At 45.4% G+C, this 19,885-nt stretch overlaps 1 protein-coding gene across 6 annotated transcripts in view; it reads left to right on the forward strand.

The window, feature by feature from the left end:
- The window catches only part of MTMR1 (myotubularin related protein 1), a 118,852-nt gene that overhangs the window by 64,710 nt on the left and 34,257 nt on the right, over window positions 1–19,885 (forward strand). For all 6 annotated transcript variants that reach the window (XM_040323801.1, XM_040323802.1, XM_040323805.1 and 3 more), the window contains 3 exons: window positions 7,656–7,739; window positions 16,792–16,941; window positions 17,269–17,457. In XM_040323801.1, coding sequence (XP_040179735.1) covers window positions 7,656–7,739; window positions 16,792–16,941; window positions 17,269–17,457 — 423 coding nt within the window. The remainder of the gene's footprint in view (window positions 1–7,655; window positions 7,740–16,791; window positions 16,942–17,268; window positions 17,458–19,885) is intronic.

The following is a 19,885-nucleotide window of genomic DNA, read 5'->3' on the forward strand; positions in this document are numbered from 1 at the left end:
GCAGACAGTACTGGTGTGGAGTGTGACCCATTCAAGTGAATGGGGCGGTGTCACAACTGCCTTCAATGTATGCAGTGGTGTGGGCTGTACAGGGTGTAAAACAGGTGGTGAGGAGGCAACATAATAACATTCGGCTACCTGTCAACCACCCAAGGTTGACACTAGCGTAACAGTCCTAACAGCATAGGAACATCTGCGTTTGTTTACACTAGAAAACTGGACAAGATCTGCTCTCTAGTGAAGATTTAATTGAAAATGAATTTCTGCACAATACCCATGGCTGCAGAGGTGTGTGAGGGATTGTTTTTACAGCTTGCGCAGAATATGCAAATCCTGTGGGGTGTATGATCTGGGTGCAGGTTTATAAAGAGCAAGAGTAATGTACAATGTGTTGGCACTCCTGATACCATATCAGAAATAACCTTGGCCAATCTGTCAGTGGCTGCTTTGGGGAGGTTTGACATCCTATATTGAGGTGATAAAACAAGCAAAATACTGTAAAACATGAAATTCTAAAAAGCAGTGACAGAATTTTTTTTTTTTTTTCAACCTTGACAGAACTTTCAGACAGCCCCCGCCTCATGTTGTATGTGCCCTTTTAAGTTTTAAAACTTTATTATGAAAGGTTTATTTTTTCATGTGCTTGGAACATGATGAATTGTTGAACCGTTGGGATTCTTTCCTCACATAGGCATATGTATGTTCCATAACACGAACAGGAAGTGTGAGCAAGAACTGGCAGATTTGTGTAGCTCGAGCCACTTCTGATTTCTGCCAGGAATACTTTATAATTATGTTGGGAGCTCACTAGAATCCCTGTGATGACTCCATTTCTTTACACACTGACAAAAGTATTTGCGCACAAATTTGATGGACTTTGTAGTGGCTGGAAAATTATGAATTTTAGGAACATAGATATAACCCCACCTGATTATAATCTGTTGTTTCCGATTACTTAAACTCTGATGTAATATCAGACCCATACTTGTGTTTTCAGCCCTGGATGGATCCTCCTTAGATCAGACTTTCTCCCATTTGTCAGTGCTTTTCCTGGCAAACTGTTTTGCCTACAGAATACAATGGTGTTATCTGTCAAACACAAAGCTTATGCAAGAAGTGATTAATTAGGATCAGTTTAGCCATTAAACAGCTGGCATCTGGGGCCATTTCTCCTAAAATCTAAACAAGAACATATGACTAAAGCCTGGTACACACTATTCTTTTATTTTTATTTTATTTCATTCAACCCAGCAGGCTGAATGGAAAAAAAAGTGCTTGGGAGTAGCCGATGTACTAACTATGCCATGTTAGTACAGCGACCTCCCCACTGAGCTATTGTGTTGTGACAGGGGGACTGCCACCCCGCCGGAACATATCGGTCAGATCTCACAGCCATTTTTACTGAGAGCACTGGACAGATGCCGATTGGCAGATCTTTTTCGGTCATTGCCCTTTGACCGCCCTTTTGTTGGTCCATTTGCTGTACATGGCCTGAATGTCAGCTAGTTTCTATTGAACCAGCCGATGCCACCTGATACTCGGCCCATGTGTGTGGCCTTTAAGGCAGCCCATACGTGATTCATTTTTGTTTTCTCTTTCGTTCATGGACGGACACGGCATCTTATTCTTGACATTAGGGTATTAGACTTCTATCAGGAGAGGACTAAGCAGAAAGGCATGTTAAGTGTTAAACACACATCAGAACTGTATAGTACCGCCCTGGGGGCGGTCCCTCTAGATACAACCCCTCTTCCTGCATGCAACAGCTCAGTTGTTGTTTTTTTGCCTAGTATAGGAGACGGACATGACTCCCTTCCGGCCCATGGTTCCCAGAATTTTTTTTTCTATTTCTTTTTCTACTTTTTATTTCCGCTTTTTATCCAATGAGGACATTGGGCTTTCATCCTTGTGTCCTTAGCGGTTGCATCCCAAGAGGTTGCTTGCCTTCATTGGGCTTGGTACGAGCTCTGCAGGTGTGTCTGTCTGCTACGGTTCAGTTTCGGAGGTCTGACCCCCTTTTTTGTGTCGGTAGGTGCCACTCAGGAGGGCCTGGTGGTCTCGTCGACCACTGTTTTTTGGTGGATCAGGGGGTTGGTGGGTCAGGCTCGTGTCCTGACAGGGTGTGCGTCTTCCTTTCCTGTCACGGCGCATTCAGCCAGGGCAATAGGTGCCTCTTGGGCAACAAATCTTGTTTCCTAGGTGTGTAGGTGACGATCGGGTCATCTGTTCTCCCTTGCACTCTAATTACCTTGTCATATTTGGTGAATCGGCGGATGCTTACTTCAGTTGCAAGGCTCTGCAGGCAGCTGTTCCAACTCCTCCATTGTGGAGCTCTGGTTGGTTTGGGTGGTAGTTTTGTTTTACTTGCTGTGCCTACCCCTCGTTTTTGACACTGCTTGGGGACGTCCCTAATGTCAAGAATAAGATGCTGTGTCCGTCCGTGAATGAAAGAGAAAATAGGATTTTTGTACTCTCTGTAAAATCCTTTTCTCTGAGTTCATGGGCGGACACAGCACCCACCCCTCCTGTTATATGTTTGTACTGCTTTTTGATAAACTGAGCTTCTGCATGCAGGAAGAGGTGTTGTACCTAGAGGGACCGCCCCCAGGGCAGTACTGTACTGTTCTGATGTGTGTTTAACACTTAACATGCCTTTCTGCCTAGTCCTCTCCTAATAGAAGGCTAATACCCTAATGTCAAGAATAAGATGCTGTGTCCGTCCATGAACTTGGAGAAAAGGATTTTACAGTGAGTATAAAAATTAAATTTTTTGGTTCAACCAGCGGGTTAAATGAACACAAAAAAAAAGCTGATTCAAAGTGGATGTGGGAATTCTTCTCTCTGTGCTATTGTATTCTGCCGGTGGGCAGCTTGATCAGTGTTGCCAGCTGACCCGGCCAAATTTTGATCCATGTATGTATGGCCAGCTTAAAGTGGATGTAAACCCGATTCATGAAATTTGAGCTGAGCACACATATCTGCAGTATTTTCCTCTGTTATCAGCTTGATAACTCCTGACAAATTCTCGACACATCAAATAAAAGCAACCTGACATTTCTGTCTGGGGAGGTTGCTATAAATAGATTAGCAGGGAGCTGATCCTGTTACAAAACGTGTCTGAGAGTCTGCCTATGTGGAGAGGGGGTGTGTGCCTTTCCTCCAATCAGCACGTTTTGCTATCTTGGCCGTATGCCCAGACCTCACACTCTGTGTTAAACAGGAAGAGAAAATCCAGCGATCTGAACTTTCTAAACGGTATATAAATGTGAAGACAGCTGATATGGATGTAAAACCTATGTAGGCAGATTGGGTTCATCTATGTGTATCATCTGAGACTGCTCACTTTACTGGGTGTATGGAGGGTTTACATCTACTTTAAGCCCCTCTAGAATGGGAGTACCACATAAGGTGTGTTTTGTCCATTTGTTATCAATAAGGTTATATGGACCAGTGGGATGTGTCCTAATACTAGGGGTCGACTGATATTGTTTTTTTGGTGCTGATACGATACTGATATTTCGGTCACCTCTCCAGCCAATATTATGTGTCGATATTTTATACATTTAAACTTTTTCAAAAATAAAAATTTTATGCACACATCTGGTATGAACTGAACATTGTTAATCTTTATTAAGCATTAAGGGCTCATTCTTCACACCATACCTGCATGAAAGCTGATAGGAGAAAAACACACAGATTTAAAAACTGACATCTCTGTCTGCAGTGCACAATGGTGTGATGAACGAGGTCTAAAAGCAAACAACTGGGAAAAATGAAGTGCTTGAAAAATAACTTAACCACTTGCCGCCCGCCAATGACAAATTGAAGGCGGCAAAGTGGTTGTAGAATCCTGACTGGACGTCACATGACGTCCTCAGGATTCTGAGCCGCTGCGCGCCCCCGGGGGCGTGCATCGCGGCGATCGTTGTTGCAGGGTGTCAGTCTGACACCCCGCAACACTGATAAAGGTAAAGAGTCTCTCACGGAGACTCTTTACCACGTGATCAGCCGTGTCCAACCACGGCTGATCACGATGTAAACAGGAAGAGCCGTTGATGGCTCTTCCTCACTCGCGTCTGACTGACGTGAGTAGAGGAGAGCCGATCGGCGGCTCTCCTGACAGGGGGGGTTCGCGCTGATTGTTTATCAGCGCAGCCCCCCCTCGGATCGCCACACTGGACCACCAGGGAAGCCCACCCTGGACCACCAGGGAAGGGCAAGAAAGAAAAAAAAAAGTCTGAAAAAAAAAAAAGATGCCAATCAGTGCCCACAAATGGGCACTGACTGGCAACATGGGTAAATCAGTGCCGCCCCACAGTGTCCATCAGTGCCACCCCACAGTGCCCATCCATGCCCAGTGCCCATCTGTGCCACCCATAAGTATCCATGAGTGCCCATCAGTGCCGCCTATGTGTGGCCATCAGTGCCGCCTATGTGTGGCCATCAGTGCCGCCTATGTGTGGCCATCAGTGCCGCCTATGTGTGGCCATCAGTGCCGCCTATGTGTGGCCATCAGTGCCGCATACCAGCGCTGCCAATCAGTGCCACCTCGTCGATGTTCATCAGTGCCATCTCATCGGTGCCGCCATATCAGTGCCCGTAACTTAAAGAGAAAACTTACTTTTTTACAAAAAAATTTACAGAAAAAAATAAAAACTTAATTTTTTTTCAAAATGTTTAGTCTTTTTTTAGTTGTTGCGCAAAAAAAAATCGCAGAGGTGATCAAATACCACCAAAAGAAAGCTCTATTTGTGGGGAAAAAAGGACGCCAATTTTGTTTGGGTACAGTGTAGCATGATCGCGCAATTGCCATTCAAAGTGTGACAGTGCTGAAAGCTGAAAATTGGCTTGGGCGGGAAGGTGCGTAAGTGCCTGGTATGGAAGTGGTTAAATGGCTTCCAAAACATAGAAAAAGTATAACTGCATTGCACTGATTAAGTTTATATTACTACTGTAGTGCAAAAAGCTAGACAGTGGACAGGACACACTGACACTACACTTTCTTCAATACTCCCCGTTAAGTAGAACAATATTATATTGCATTATATTATTATATAGCATTTCAGCATGTTCACCTGTTAAACAGGTACTGTTATTTTCATATATTGCTGCCACTTCACTGCCAACACGCTCACTTGGTACAGATGAAGGAGGAGCAGGGAGGCATCTTCTAGCATGAGAGACAAGTCTTTTGTAGCATGCCTCATTTTCTTTCCACCACTGAAGAGGCTCACCACTTCTGTCAATTACCGGTTCCTTCAAATGGAGATTAAGTAAATCATCCAGGCTGATTATTGATGCACATTTAGAAGAATCCTCCGCATGAGGCCCCATTAACACGCTGAACATGGCATCAATTTGACCACGATGAAGATTCTCTTCTGCTCGTTGTCTTTTTTTACGCTTGTCTTTCTGCAGCATCCTGCTGTTCCAGAATAGTAACATGCTCTTCATAACTTTGACCTTTCTGCAGTAATCTCCAGCAGCTTGTTTTAATCTTCTGTCAGCCATTGTTTTGCCTTGGCCAATACATCATCAGAAAAGAGAGCATGATTTTTGTATTGAGGATCCAAAAGGCATGCCAGCACAACATTTTTATTCTCTTCATGCTTCTCAAAGCGCTTGGTGAGGCTGTCCCTCAAGACCTGCATGGTGGCATGATCAGAGGACATCCCTAGAGCTTGTACCTTTTTGGTGCTGTTCACACTGATGCAAATTTAAATGTGGGTTTCCCTGCATTCAATTTGCATGATAGGAGAGTGACCGGCTATCAATCGAGTGAAAATAAAAAACCTTTTGTGGCCCCCCTTTTACTTAACTGAACCTGATCTTTCCAGCGACAAGAACGAGTACAGCAGCTCCCGCCGCTGTCTCGGGTCTTCATTGGATAGCTTGATAGCAGCAGGAGCCACTGGCTGAGTCCTGCTTTCTGTGTCAATGGACGCAGCAGCAGGACTCGGGAGTATGCCCGCACGAGTGCCTCCCTCGGAAAGCGGGTCTCTGTGGGGGCACACAAGAAGAGAAGGAGCCAGGAGCGCCCCTTGGGGACCCCAGAAGAGGAAGATCGGGGGGATACCCTGCACAAAACCCTTGCTCAGAGGAGGCAAGTATGACATGTTTGTTTAAAAAAAAAAACACAAAGCTTTACAGCCCTATTAAAGCTAAACTCCAGGATAGGCAAATATTGAGGAAAGTGTATTCTATCTTAAATTCTGTGTGCTTTGTGTATTTTGATGCAGATCTGTGTGGTAATCCACAGTGAAACTTTGCTTTTGTGCTCGGGTTTCTTGCGAGAAAGACTTATCGCTCCTGCTCTATTTCCTTGTGCAGGTTGACTGGTCTTGTGTCCGCCCCTCTACCTTTTTTGCCCATATTCTGTAGTAAGGATGAGCTCCGGCGTGTTCGCACAGCCCACATGCAGAGCCCGCCAGGAAGTCGGCACAACAGGCAGGGAGACATTATCTCGATGCTCGGCTGCAGAGATCGGGAAATGTCTGCCTGCCTGTGATTAGCGCAGCGCGGTGCCGACTTCCTGGAGGGCTCTGCATGTGGGCTGTGCGAACACGCCGGAGCTCATCCTTATTCTGTAGTGTGTGGACCTGAGGGGTTCCTCCCACAGCTCTGTCCCCCCCCCTCTGGAGCTTGAAAAGCATTACAATCGTATCAATCAGGCGATCGTGTGTACAAAGTCGGGCTCCTGCAGACACTTTTTCTGTACGCTGTCGCAAAAGAGGGGTGCTTAGGAACATGTTACACCCTAAAATACTGGTGTTCTCTGTTGGTAAAAGTGAATTCAGACTTTAAATATATTCATATTTGCTAAATGTGATAAAAATCTTCTTGTGTGATTTGCTGCTGTTGCTTAGTGTGTGTGTGTGTGTGTGTGTGTGTGTGTGTTTTATAGTCTAACTAGCAGAGAAGAGTTCCATCTGAGCTCTGTTTTCTCTGAAAAGGTTCATTGGCACATCCTTATTCCTCTCATTGTCTGGGTACTTCTTGGGCAAGTTTTCCTAGTGGTGGTTGGAGTTGAAATGTTCTCACTGACCCTTTTGGCTCAGAGCTGGATACTGAATGCTCTACAGGCATACCCCGCTTTAAGTACACTCACTTTACATACACTCGCGAGTAAGGACATACCCCCGAGTCTAAGTAAAGTGCCTTACAAGTACTGTACAGACATTTTGCAGCTGCAGTAGAAGGAGCTGAAGCTTCAAGAGCATAGCCCCCCCTGTTCCAGTGTGCCCCTGACACCCCCACTACAGCCCCTGAGACCTCAACTACAGCTCCTGACACCCCAAATACAGCCCCTGACCCCCTACTACACCCTAGAAGTGAAAAAAGGTATTGTTTCACTTTAAGTACATTTTCGTTTTACATACATGCTCTGGTCCCATTGTGTACTTAAAAGTGGGGTATGCCTGTATTTTGGTTCATCCTATAAGGAGCAACAGTTACCTTGTAACTCCTTTATATAGGTAGGCGCATGAGCTAGCTTACAGCCGAGAACTGCTAACAGCTTGGACTGCAGCAGGTTCTGGGTCAGAGTTCAAGGGCTTCCGAGTGCAATGCTTTATGCCTACCCTGAAAATAACAGCATGTCCAATCCATTTAATTAGAATGTTTTCCTAACCCATGCTGTCTTTTTTTTCTTGTAGCCTTTATTTGCATTTAGTTACAAAGAAAAATTCTCTGTGGATGGCTGGAAAGTTTATGATCCAACAACAGAATACAAGAGACAGGTAAATAATTAATCCCTTTCAGATTTTGTACATTTGCCCTCTTACAAAGAAGTGAAGGGTCTATAAATGTTATCATATGTGTATTTTACATGCTGGAGACCAGGATATCAACCAAAAATGTAGAAAAAACACATGTTCTAAATTGAGATGCAGTTCAGTGGGTAAATTAAGTATGTGATCCCCAAGCAAAACATGACTTGGTGGAGAAAGCCTTTTGGCAGACAAAGAGGTAAGATGTTTCTTGTAGTTGGTTAACAAGTTTGCACACATCCCAGGAGGGATTTTGGGACACTTTTCATTACAGATCTTCTCTAAACTCTTAAGGTTTCTTAGCGACTCTTCTATAGGATTAAGGCCTGGAGACTGGCTAGGCCACTCCATGCCCTTAATGTTCTTATTTTTGAGCCACTCCTTTGTTGCCTTGGTGGTATGTTTTGGGTCATTGCCATACTAGAAGACCTATCCACGATCTGTCTTCAGTGTTCTTGCTGAGGGAAGAAGGTTCTCATCCAGAATTTTACAATACATGGCCCTGTCAATTGGCCCCTTAATGTGACAAAGTCAGCCTGTACCTTTAGCAGAGAAACGGCCCCAAAGCATAATGTTTCCACCTCCGTGCTTGACTGTAGGGATGGTGTTCTTTGGGTCATAGTCTGCATTTTTCTTCCTCCAAACATGGCGAGTCAAGTTAATGCCAAAGAGCTCAATTTTGGTCTCATCTGATCACAGCACTTTCTCCCGATGCTTCTCTGAATCATTTAGATCAGGGGACTCCAAACTTTGCAAACAAAGGGCCACTTTATTGTCTTTCAGAATTTAGGAGGGCCGGATTGTGGCCAGCAGGGGCAGAAAATGTCCCGGGTCCAGCACCGGTGAGATTAAATGTGGCCTCAGGTTTGGTGGTCAGTAGGAGGAGGAGTAGGGCTCCTATCAGTAGGTGGAATAGTATCCCATCATTGATATCAGTAGAAGAAATGGTGCCCTCTTGTTGGTGTCGGTTGGAGGAATAGTGCCCCAAGGGCCGCATAAAAGCTAGCAAAGGGCCACAGTTTGGAGACCCCTGATTTAGATGTTCATTGGCAAACTTCAGATGGGCCTGTATTTGTACCTTCTTGAGGAGGGGGACCTTGTGGGTGCTGCAGGATTTCAATCCACGGTGGCGTATTGGGTTACCAATCGTTTGCAGATGCTGGAACATGTTACACCCTAAAAACAGGTGGAACATGTACCATTATCCAAAGGTGAACTTAGTCTTTAAACCGCAGAAACTTCACATTATGAAATACTTACCTTAGAACGAATCTCCCGCAGCCCGACCCTGTAAGCGCTGAGGAGGCTGACATGTTGCCTCGCCATTTCTTCCGGTGTCGCTTGCTCTGTCGCTGTGAGTGGCTCTTTCACATGCGCGCAAGAGTCTTCTGTTCCAGCACGATACGCCGAACCTTCACTATGCATGTGCTGCTGACGTCAGTCGCTGCATGCAGGGTGAATATCTCTTAAACCATGTAGGTTTTTAAAAAAAAAAAAGTAATTCAAAGCATTTTATGTGTTTGTTGGAACCTGGAAAATAAATGTTAAAGGAGATTTTATTTTTTATTTATTTTTTAAAACCTGATCGAAGTACCTCATGCACCATTGTAGCAACAGAGTACTTATAGTAATGATCTATCAGCCGTCTTTGATGTACAACCACAGTTCAAAAAAAAGTTGGGATGCTGTGTGAAATCTACAGAATGTAATGATTCGCACATCTCATAAACCCATATTTTATTAATAATAAAAAAAATAAAAAACATATGAAATGTTAAACTGAGGGATTGTGCCACTTTAAGAAAAAATATGGTAATTTTAAAACTGGTGGCAGCAACACGTCTCAAAGTTTGGGCAGGGCAACAAAAAGCTTTCAAAGTAAGTGGTACTAACAGAAAGAGCTAAAAGAACATTTCTTTATCGTACATCACGGGACACAGAGCGGCATATTCATTACTATATGGGTTATATGGAGTACCTTCAGGTGTTGACACTGGCAATCTCAAACAGGAAATGCCCCTCCCTATATAACCCCCTCCCATAGGAGGAGTACCTCAGTTTTTACGCCAGTGTCTTAGGTGTTGGTCATGGTTTAGCTTGCCTCCGCATCCTTGGGATTAGGTGAGCTACCGGTTCTGTCCAAAGGCCTCAGCGCTAAAGTGGTCAGTAACCGGACCCCAAACCCTTGGGGTATAGCCCATAATGCTTTTCTTTTTAGAGAGCTGGACCCTGGGCCCAGAACTTAGAAACCTTTGGGTGCCTAATGTTTCTGTTGCCAGAGTGCTATATGGGCCCAGGACAGTGGATCCTTCATAGGAACCCAGGGCCTGATGGTCTAGACAGCCCCACGGAGATGGGGGAAGATTGGGCCTCTTGCTTGGCAAAGTCCTGCGGCATGGAGCAGGTAAGTGAGGGGAAAACTTGCGGAACTTGGTTCTTAGCAGTTTTTTTCTGGGGGGTCACAGGGGACATGCCTAAAGTTATGCGCTGCATCTGGCAAACTAGTCGCATATCTTAATGATAGGATGGCTCTATGTGTATTATTCCCCATAAGAAGTGACCTCCCTTGTAGTGTTGGAAAAGCATTGAGTGGGGCCTGTGTGATATAAAGTGTATGTGTGTGTCAGAGAGCTGTGCTTACCTGCAAGCCTCCAGGCGATGCTCCATCAGTCTTCCTCCTCAGAGCCTGCAAGCAGGCAAAACGCTGACCTCCTCATGGTTCCAGGCTGGAGCAGAGAGGCTCCCTTCCCCCCAACCCCCCCCCCCTATCGGAGGGCGCGCGCGTTCACGTGTTATAGGCGCAATTCGCGCCGTTTAGCTGAGGGGGGAAGGGCGGATCAGTGGTTTAAGGAAGGGGCGGCCCTTCCTTTTTTCGTTCCAAACAGCTCATTCTATATATTGGAACTGGGGAGGAAAGACCAGAGCGGCAGCACGGGGCGCCGAGAACACACAGTGGCCAGAAAGGATATTGCAGTCTTCAGAAGACTGTTTTCAAGCCTAGAAATAGGCTGTTTCTTTTCCATCTCATAGTTTTTCTTTGCAATACTACTCAGGGGGACAGAATGCTTTTTCTTTCCTGGATTTGAAACAAAAACCGAAAAAAAAAAAAAAAAAAAAAAAAGATTGAAAAAAAAAAAAAAAAAAGTCATCTAGGGGAGAGGCAGCATTTTTTATCCCCCAAACAGGTGTTTGGGCAATTAACTTTTATATTTCCAAATACCAATAGGTAGCAGGTGTACCTCGGTATTGTACCATGGCATCCGGGTCAGAGGGTACAAGAGGTGGGGATTCCCCCAGAGAGTCTGAGGTCTCGGACAAAGCTATGCCGCTGCTTTCCCCACAGGGAGCCTTGGGGCCATCGGGATCTGGGCCTGGAGCTGGCGCGGGTCAGTCCAACCCTAAGATGGTCACGGACGAGGTATTACTCACCTCTTTAAGAGAGATGGAGAAAAGAATGGGAAAAATGATAGCCACAGCTATGCGGGGCAGTAAACGGATTAGATCTCCGTCGCCCGAGCGCGGACCCTCAGAAGAGGAGGTCCTTTCCTCAGGGGAATTGAACGACCTCTTGGACAAGGACCAAGTAGGTTCAGGGATCGAAGATCCGGATACAGAGGAGTCTGGAGCAGTCTCCCAAGGGGAGAGCTGGTGGATTCAGCCTTAACGGACTTGGTCCATAATGCATTCAACTTGCCAGTACCAGATCTCCAGGTATCTACGGTTTCAGCTTTGTGCTCACTGAGGGCGCCTCAAAGCAATGCAGTATTTCCGATCCACCCTCTACTAGAGGGAGTTTTGTTCCAAGATTGGAACAAGCCAGATAAAATCTTCTTACCACCTAAAAGATTCTCTGCCCTATATCCTATGGAAGATACATTTTCCAAGAAATGGGCTACTCCTGCAGTGGACGCAGCCATCTCATGTATTAACAAATCATTAACATGCCCTGTAGAAAACATACAGGTATTCAAGGATCCAGTTGATAAACGCTTGGAAGCACTACTTAAGAACTCCTTCACTACTGCAGGGGCAGTAGTACAGCCAGCTGTGGCTGCGATTGGGGTTGCTCAAGCATTATCGGATCAAGTTAAGCAGATGCTTAAACTTATTCCTGCCCAGCAGGCAGAAGAATTTTCGGATGTCCCTAGGGCCATATGTTTTACAGTAGACGCAATTAAGGATTCTATCCAGCAAGCGTCACGTTTATCGTTATCCCTTATCCATATGAGAAGACTCTTATGGTTAAAAAGCTGGGAGGCCGAGCCCCCATGCAAGAAGCTCCTGGTAGGGTTCCCCTTCCATGGAGGACGACTCTTCGGAGAAAACCTAGATAAATACATTCAAACCATTTCAAATGGCAAAAGTACTCTCTTGCCAACTAAGAGGAAGTTTCAGGGGCCTGCGTTTAAACGACGGTACTCCCCTGGGCAGGGGCCCTCTAATGCCAAACAGTATCGACGGCCTCCTGCGAAAGCAAACTTCGGCTTCAACAGCAAATCACAAGGACAGGCTGCTAGAGGCAGAAAGCAGTGGGTTCGCAAACCAGCAAAACCAGCCCCCAAGCCGACCTTATGAAGGGGCGCCCCCACCCACGAAGGTGGGGGGAAGGCTGCGACTCTTTTCAGAGGTTTGGGAAGCCAGCATTCCCGACGAGTGGGTACGGTCTTCCGTGGCCACGGGCTACAAATTAGATTTCCTAAGGTTTCCTCCTCTTCATTTCCAGGAGTCGAGGATTCCAAACGATCCGGAGAAAGGAGCCGCATTAATGTCGGCATTAAATCATCTACTTTCCCAGGAAGTAATAGTAGAGGTACCAGTCCTGGAACAGGGGCTAGGTTTCTACTCCAACCTATTCATCATCCCGAAGTCCAATGGAGATGTCAGGCCAATTTTGGACCTAAAGATGGTAAATACATACCTAAAGATCCGCTCATTTCGGATGGAATCCGTGCGGTCAGCAGCTACCACACTCCAAAAGGACGACTTCATGGCGTCCATAGACATAAAGGATGCCTACCTTCATCTTCCAATTTATCAGCCACATCAAAAATATCTACGCTTCATGGTGGCTTCGCGTCACTTCCAATTCGTGGCGCTTCCCTTCGGGTTGGCTACGGCCCCCCGGGTGTTCACGAAGGTCCTAGCTCCAATCCTAGCCAAACTAAGGATCCAAGGGGTCACGATCCTAGCATACCTGGACGACCTCCTAGTCATAGATCACTCGTCTCCCGGCTTGGAGCGAGCAGTGGCCCTCACGGTCCAATACCTCGAGAAGTTCGGCTGGGTCCTAAATCGAGAAAAGTCAGCCTTCCTGCCCACAAGGCAGTTGGAATATCTCGGCATGAGATTAGACACAGAACAACAAAGAGTGTTTCTACCTCTGAGGAAGGTCAAAGCCATCAAGGAATTAATCCTACTGGTTCTAAGCAAGAAGGAACCGACTATTCGCCTATGTATGAGGTTACTAGGCAAGATGGTGGCCACATTCGAGGCGGTACCATACGCCCAGAGCCACACTCGCATCCTGCAGGCAGCCATCCTGTCAGCATGGAGCAGAAGGCCACAGGCCTTGGATATCCCGTTGCCGCTCTCATCAAGAGTCCGACAAAGTCTGTGTTGGTGGTTAGACCCTCAGAATCTACTGAAGGGGAAGTCTTTCAGCCCAGTGGCTTGGAAGATAGTGACCACAGACGCCAGCCTGACGGGCTGGGGAGCAATTTTGGATGGTTGCACTCGCCAAGGTACTTGGGCAACGCCAGAGAAGCAGTTGCCCATCAACATCTTGGAGCTCAGAGCTGCTCGACTAGCCCTCAGGGCTTGGACGTCAAAATTGCAGGGGTTCCCGGTGAGAATTCAATCAGACAATGCCACGGCCGTGGCATACATAAATCACCAAGGGGGAACCAGGAGTCAAGCCGCTCAGAGAGAGGTGAGCTTGATTCTCCTATGGGCAGAGGCTCATGTGCCCTGCATATCGGCAATATTCATTCCAGGAGTGGACAACTTTCAGGCGGACTTCTTAAGCCGCCAGACTCTATTGCCGGGGGAATGGTCTCTGCATCCACAAATCTTTCAAGCACTCTGCCAAAGATGGGGAGTGCCGGACGTGGATATCATGGCATCGAGACTCAACAAGAAGCTAGACAGGTTCATGTCCCGCTCAAGCGATCCGATGGCCTGCGGAACCGATGCGTTGGTTTGCCCTTGGCATCGGTTCAAACTTCTTTATGCGTTTCCCCCGCTCCAGTTACTACCCCGCCTGCTGTGCAGGATCCGGGTGGAGCACATACCAGTCATCCTGGTAGCTCCAGCATGGCCCAGAAGGGCATGGTACTCACTAATCTTAAGGATGGTAGTGGGAGACCCTTGGACTCTTCCTCTACGGCCAGACCTGCTATCGCAAGGTCCGATCCTCCACCCTGCCTTACGGCATCTAAATTTGACGGCCTGGAAGCTGAATCCCTGATTCTCAGGGGTAGAGGTCTGTCTCAGAAAGTAATCTCTACCCTAATCAGAGCCAGGAAACCGGTCTCTAGGGTGATTTATTACAGGGTCTGGAAGGCCTATGTAGGCTGGTGTGAGTCCAAGCGATGGCTTTCTCGCAAATTTACCATCGATAGAGTATTACGTTTTCTCCAGCTAGGAGTGGATAAAGGATTGGCATTAAGCACAATCAAAGGACAGATTTCTGCTCTGTCAGTGTGGTTTCAGCGGCCGCTGGCCACCCACTCGCTGGTTAAGACCTTCCTTCAAGGGGTCTTGCGTATTAAACCTCCAGTTAAATCCCCGCTTTGCCCGTGGGATTTAAACCTTGTTCTGTCAAGTTTACAGAAACAACCGTTTGAGCCGTTGGCTGAAATTCCTTTGGTTTTACTGACAAGGAAGTTAGTATTTTTGGTCGCCATAGTTTCCGCAAGAAGAGTATCGGAACTGGCGGCCTTATCCTGTAAGGAACCATATCTTATTTTTCATAAGGACAAGGTCGTTCTCCGCCCTCATCCTTCCTTCCTACCGAAGGTTGTATCCAGTTTTCATTTAAACCAGGATTTGGTATTACCATCCTTCTTCCCTAAACCTACTTCCAGAAAGGAAGGGTTGCTGCATACCTTGGATATCGTCAGGGCCATGAAGGCCTATCTTAAAGCTACAAAGAAGATCCGGAAAACAGATGTGCTGTTCATATTACCGGATGGGCCCAAGAAGGGGCAGGCAGCTGCAAAGTCCACCATTTCTAGGTGGATTAAGCAATTAATCACTCAGGCCTACGGCTTGAAAGGGTTGCCTCCTCCAGTATCATTAAAGGCTCATTCTACTAGGGCCATGGGCGCCTCCTGGGCAGCACACCACCAGATCTCTATGGCTCAAGTTTGCAAGGCGGCAACCTGGTCTTCTGTCCACACGTTTACAAAATTCTACCAGTTGGACGTAAGATGGAAGTCTGATACAGCCTTTGGGCAGGCAGTGCTGCAGGCTGCAGTTTGAGACCCTCGGATTCCGGGGGCTCCTCTTTTTTGAGTTAAATTTAAAATTTTAGATTATTTTTCTCAACTAAGTTGGATTTATTATGATTTGAGTATTTCTCTAAATTAAATCCTTTTGTCTTGGAGATGTTCTCCCTCCCCTCATTGTGAGCATTGCTTTGGGACATCCCATATAGTAATGAATATGCCGCTCTGTGTCCCGTGATGTACGATAAAGAAAAAGGGATTTTTAATACAGCTTACCTGTAAAATCCTTTTCTTGGAGTACATCACGGGACACAGAGCTCCCACCCCTCTTTTTGGGGACCATTTTGGGAGGCATACTGCTTGCTACAAAACTGAGGTACTCCTCCTATGGGAGGGGGTTATATAGGGAGGGGCATTTCCTGTTTGAGATTGCCAGTGTCAACACCTGAAGGTACTCCATATAACCCATATAGTAATGAATATGCCGCTCTGTGTCCCGTGATGTACTCCAAGAAAAGGATTTTACAGGTAAGCTGTATTAAAAATCCCTTTTTTGCAACTAATTAGGTTAAAGGGGTTGTAAAGGTTCGTTTTTTATTTTCTAAATAGGTTCCTTTAAGCTAGTGTATTGTTGGTTAACTTACCTTTTGCTTTGATTTCCCTTCGAAATGTTTTCTTCCTCCTCAGTAAGCTGGTCTGACTGACTTTCCACCGCTCGGATAATGGTGGCAAGTTTACTGAGGATAAACAGGAAGTGAGAAATGCAGACAAAAAGAAAAAAAACATTTAGAAGGGAAATCGAAGGAAAAGGTAAGTGAACCAACAATGCACTAGCTTAAAGGAACCTATTTAGAAAATAAAAAACAAACCTTTACAACCCCTTTAATTGGCAATAGGTCATTACCATGACTGGTTATTAAAAGGACATTTAAATAAAGATGGGCAGAGATTCACCAATCTAAAAAGCTGCATTTAAAAGTTGTAAAAATTTCAGAATAATGTTCATCGACATAAAATTGTAAAGACTTTAAAAGTGAAGTGTGGGACTACAACAACATAAACAGTCATACTCGCCTAGATGGCTGCACCACCGATCCCAGCTGCAGCCTGCTCCACACCGAGAACTGAGTGATCAAAGACTGCTGATTGCTCAGTTCTCGATCCTCAGTGAGCTGATTACTGTTGGTCACCGGCTCTCTGCTGTGCCCCTTCAGCGCTCGCTGGAATGCTTGGCCAATGAAGGGGGTGGAAGTGGTCTCCCTGTGGCTTGCTTGGAGGCTGAGCCAGCTGCTCATACAGGGATCTTTCGCCTAGACTTGCTGACCGAGCTTTCTGTTGGCTTTGACCCGCTGTTGGCTTAAAACGGGTCACAATAGTGCAGAACGAATATTACAAATCAAGTGCAGAATGTATTGAAATTTATCAGTTTGTTATTATCGGAGTATTATTTTTTATTTTTTTATATATAATTTTTGAGGTACTAATGTGAACTTCCACTTTATATCAATTTACTTTAAGACTATTGAATTTCTAGTGAATGAAGAATAATTATGTTTCACCTATTTCTTGTACAGGGTTTGCCCAATGAAAGTTGGAAGATCACCAAGATAAACAGTAACTATGAGCTGTGTGACACCTATCCAGCTGTCTTTGTTGTACCGACGAGTGTAGCAGATGATGACTTGGCCAGAGTGACTGCTTTTAGATCGAAAGGACGCATTCCGGTGAGCTGGGGACTAGCAGATAATACTTCATGTTTGTGATTATGTATACAGTAGTTGAAATAGAAATTTGATTGGCTGTCCAAAAGGAAGCTGTCAGGAGATTCTTGGATAAATGAGACACGGCTTCAGTCAGTTGTTTCTGTTCATGGGGTAACTAGGATAGGGCATCCACCCTTCCTACCTTTGATGTATGAGTACCAAGGTACATAGCAGTGTCCCCGCCTATCACAGGAGCTTTTTAAAACCCAGTGCAGGAGGCCTGGGGAAAGGGTTATTCATGGTGAACTTGACTTGCAGTAGCAATTTTAAAAGCACTTTTGTTTGCAGGTGTTGTCCTGGATCCACCCTGAAAGTCAGGCTACAATAACTCGCTGTAGCCAACCTTTAGTTGGGCCCAATGATAAGCGATGTAAAGAAGATGAAAAGTATTTACAGACTATAATGGATGCCAATGCCCAATCACACAAGCTTATTATCTTTGATGCCAGGCAGAACAGTGTTGCTGATACGAACAAGGTAAGTTCAGAGTTTTGTTTGCTATAATAAAGTGGTTGCTGCACTTATGGCTCTGTAAGTTAGTAGGGGATCAATTAAGGCCGTACATGTGGCAAAATAAATTCTTCAGGCTTCACACAGGGCTTACCTTGTCAAACGGATCTGCCTGTTCAGCGGGGGATCTTTCCGCTTATCCCTACTGAGCAGGCAGATGACAGGTTTGTGTCCACTCCGCCTATGCACAGCGGACACAGCCCGCTGTTCTCTATGGGGCGGTCGGCTGGAAATGAACCACCTGTTCATTCCATTCTGACTGTCATCTGATCTGCTAGACCAGGGATCCTCAAACTACGACCCTCCAGCTGTTGCAGAACTACACATCCCATGAGGCATTGTAAAACTCTGACATTCACAGACATGACTAGGCATGATGGGAATTGTAGTTCCTGAACAACTGGAGGGCCATAGTTTGAAGACCCATGCACTAGACAGATGAGGAACAAATCCCCATCTGTCTGTTTTTGATGGAACGGATTGGATGCAGGCGAGTGTAAACAGACACGTCCGTTTTTTTGCATTTGCCTCCCCATAGAAAACAATGGGTGGTCCAGTCAGGTCCACCTAGAAAACAGACAGGTGGACCTGAATGGTTTGCTCATGTGAAAGGGGCCTTATGGCCCAGTATTGGTCATTGTATGCAACTGGATTTCCAAGCCTAGGGAATCAGGAGGGATAATAAGTGGGGATAGGTATTTACTCCCCATACATGGATCAACTGTGTGTACATGATTACTGTCTGTTCAAAACGACAATGCACTTGTAGGTGTGTGTGTGTGGTTATTGCTCCAGGTTTTTAGAACACTCTTTTACAACTATGATGCAAATAGTCCATGTTGAGAATATACCTAAATAGCAGCCAGTTAATTGGTTCATCAATGTATTAACCCCATAGGCAGTGACAGAGTGCAGTCTTGATTTCCCTCCTTAAACAGCGTTTTCTGAAATTTCTCAGCCCCTACATTATGATGTTTTGTCCGAGGGATAATCTATTGAATTTATATCTCTCTGCACTTTCTAATATTTTATTACTGAGCTGAAGCTCAGTGTCATTTGTCAGTTTGACTTTGTGTTCTCACTGCTCAAAGCAATGGAAAAGCAGATGGAACATACCCTTAATACTTTAAAATAAAATAAGAGACATCAGACAACTTGTTGGATGATAAAGGCCGCGAGTGTTTATTATTGGTTTCAAAAGGTAAATAAGTAAATAAATTTAAATATTTACATAAATAAATAACCTTAAAATAAGCCTTAAAGCAAACCTAGCCACTACGGCTCAGGCTGCCAATAAAAATTACCCAGCTTTACACAAAGACCATAGCATCAGCTAATATTATTATCATAACGCATACTCATGTAATATAAATAAATAGCTAGTCCCCCTTTGATAAAACAAAGGGGACACTACCACATAACAAACACAGCGACAAAATTATAAAAAAAGGGGGGGGGGGAAAGAACACCACAGCTCCTAAGTCTTCTGAGGCGAATGAGCCTGAGCTAACGGAACCCTGCTTAAATAGCCCAGAACCAGGTTGGTTCTGACCAGTTCAAACTGGGTTTTCCCGGGCTTTCTACCCCAGACTACAGAGGTCATCTGTCGGGCAACTGCTCCAAAATTCCTCTGCAGTAAGAGGGCAAAAGAGCCCGCCAATTTACCTGAGGAAGAAACTGCTCCCTAGGGAAAAAATGGAACCATAAGATCCATCGCTTTCCCATGAGGAAAAGGGGGGGAAAAGGCTGCCTTCCCCCTTTTCCTATCAGTCTAGAAAATGTTATGCAAGACCTCCGTATTGTGAAGCAGGTCGAAACAATTAAAAATTCCTCCTTGTAGCTTGTACTTGTAGCCAGCATTTTTTATTTTACACCGTTATTCCTTCATTTATCATTCCCAGTAAGGCTGTTGCCACAGATTAAAAGCCCAATTGAAGCTTCAGTTTAAATTAGATAAATATATTCCAGATGCATTAAAACAAAATGTGTTCTTGTGACCTTATCACTGATAACGCCCTGAAGTCATTCCTTGACCTTCAGACCCAAGCTAAACGCCCTCCGAAAGAATGTTTTCGATACCTCCAAATTGCTCACTTGGCCCAGACAGTTATAGGCTCTTGCTCTTCTCTAGATAATTTATCTATTTTCAAAGGCATTTGTGACTCAGACCCACATGCTCCGGGCATCATATCATGCCTCTACAGCCACCTCACTTCCCCACCGGCTAATCTCCCATCTTATGCTGCACACTGGTCTAAGGACTTAACAATTGAATTAGATGCTGACGACTGAACAAGTATATGAACCAACACAAAATCTTCATCCCAGAACATAGTTACGCTAGAGGCAAATTATAAGGTCCTCATGCAATGGTACCTAGTCCCAGCTAGGATCT

The sequence above is a fragment of the Rana temporaria genome, chromosome 9 (genome assembly GCF_905171775.1).
Source record: "Rana temporaria chromosome 9, aRanTem1.1, whole genome shotgun sequence".
NCBI lineage: Eukaryota > Metazoa > Chordata > Amphibia > Anura > Ranidae > Rana > Rana temporaria.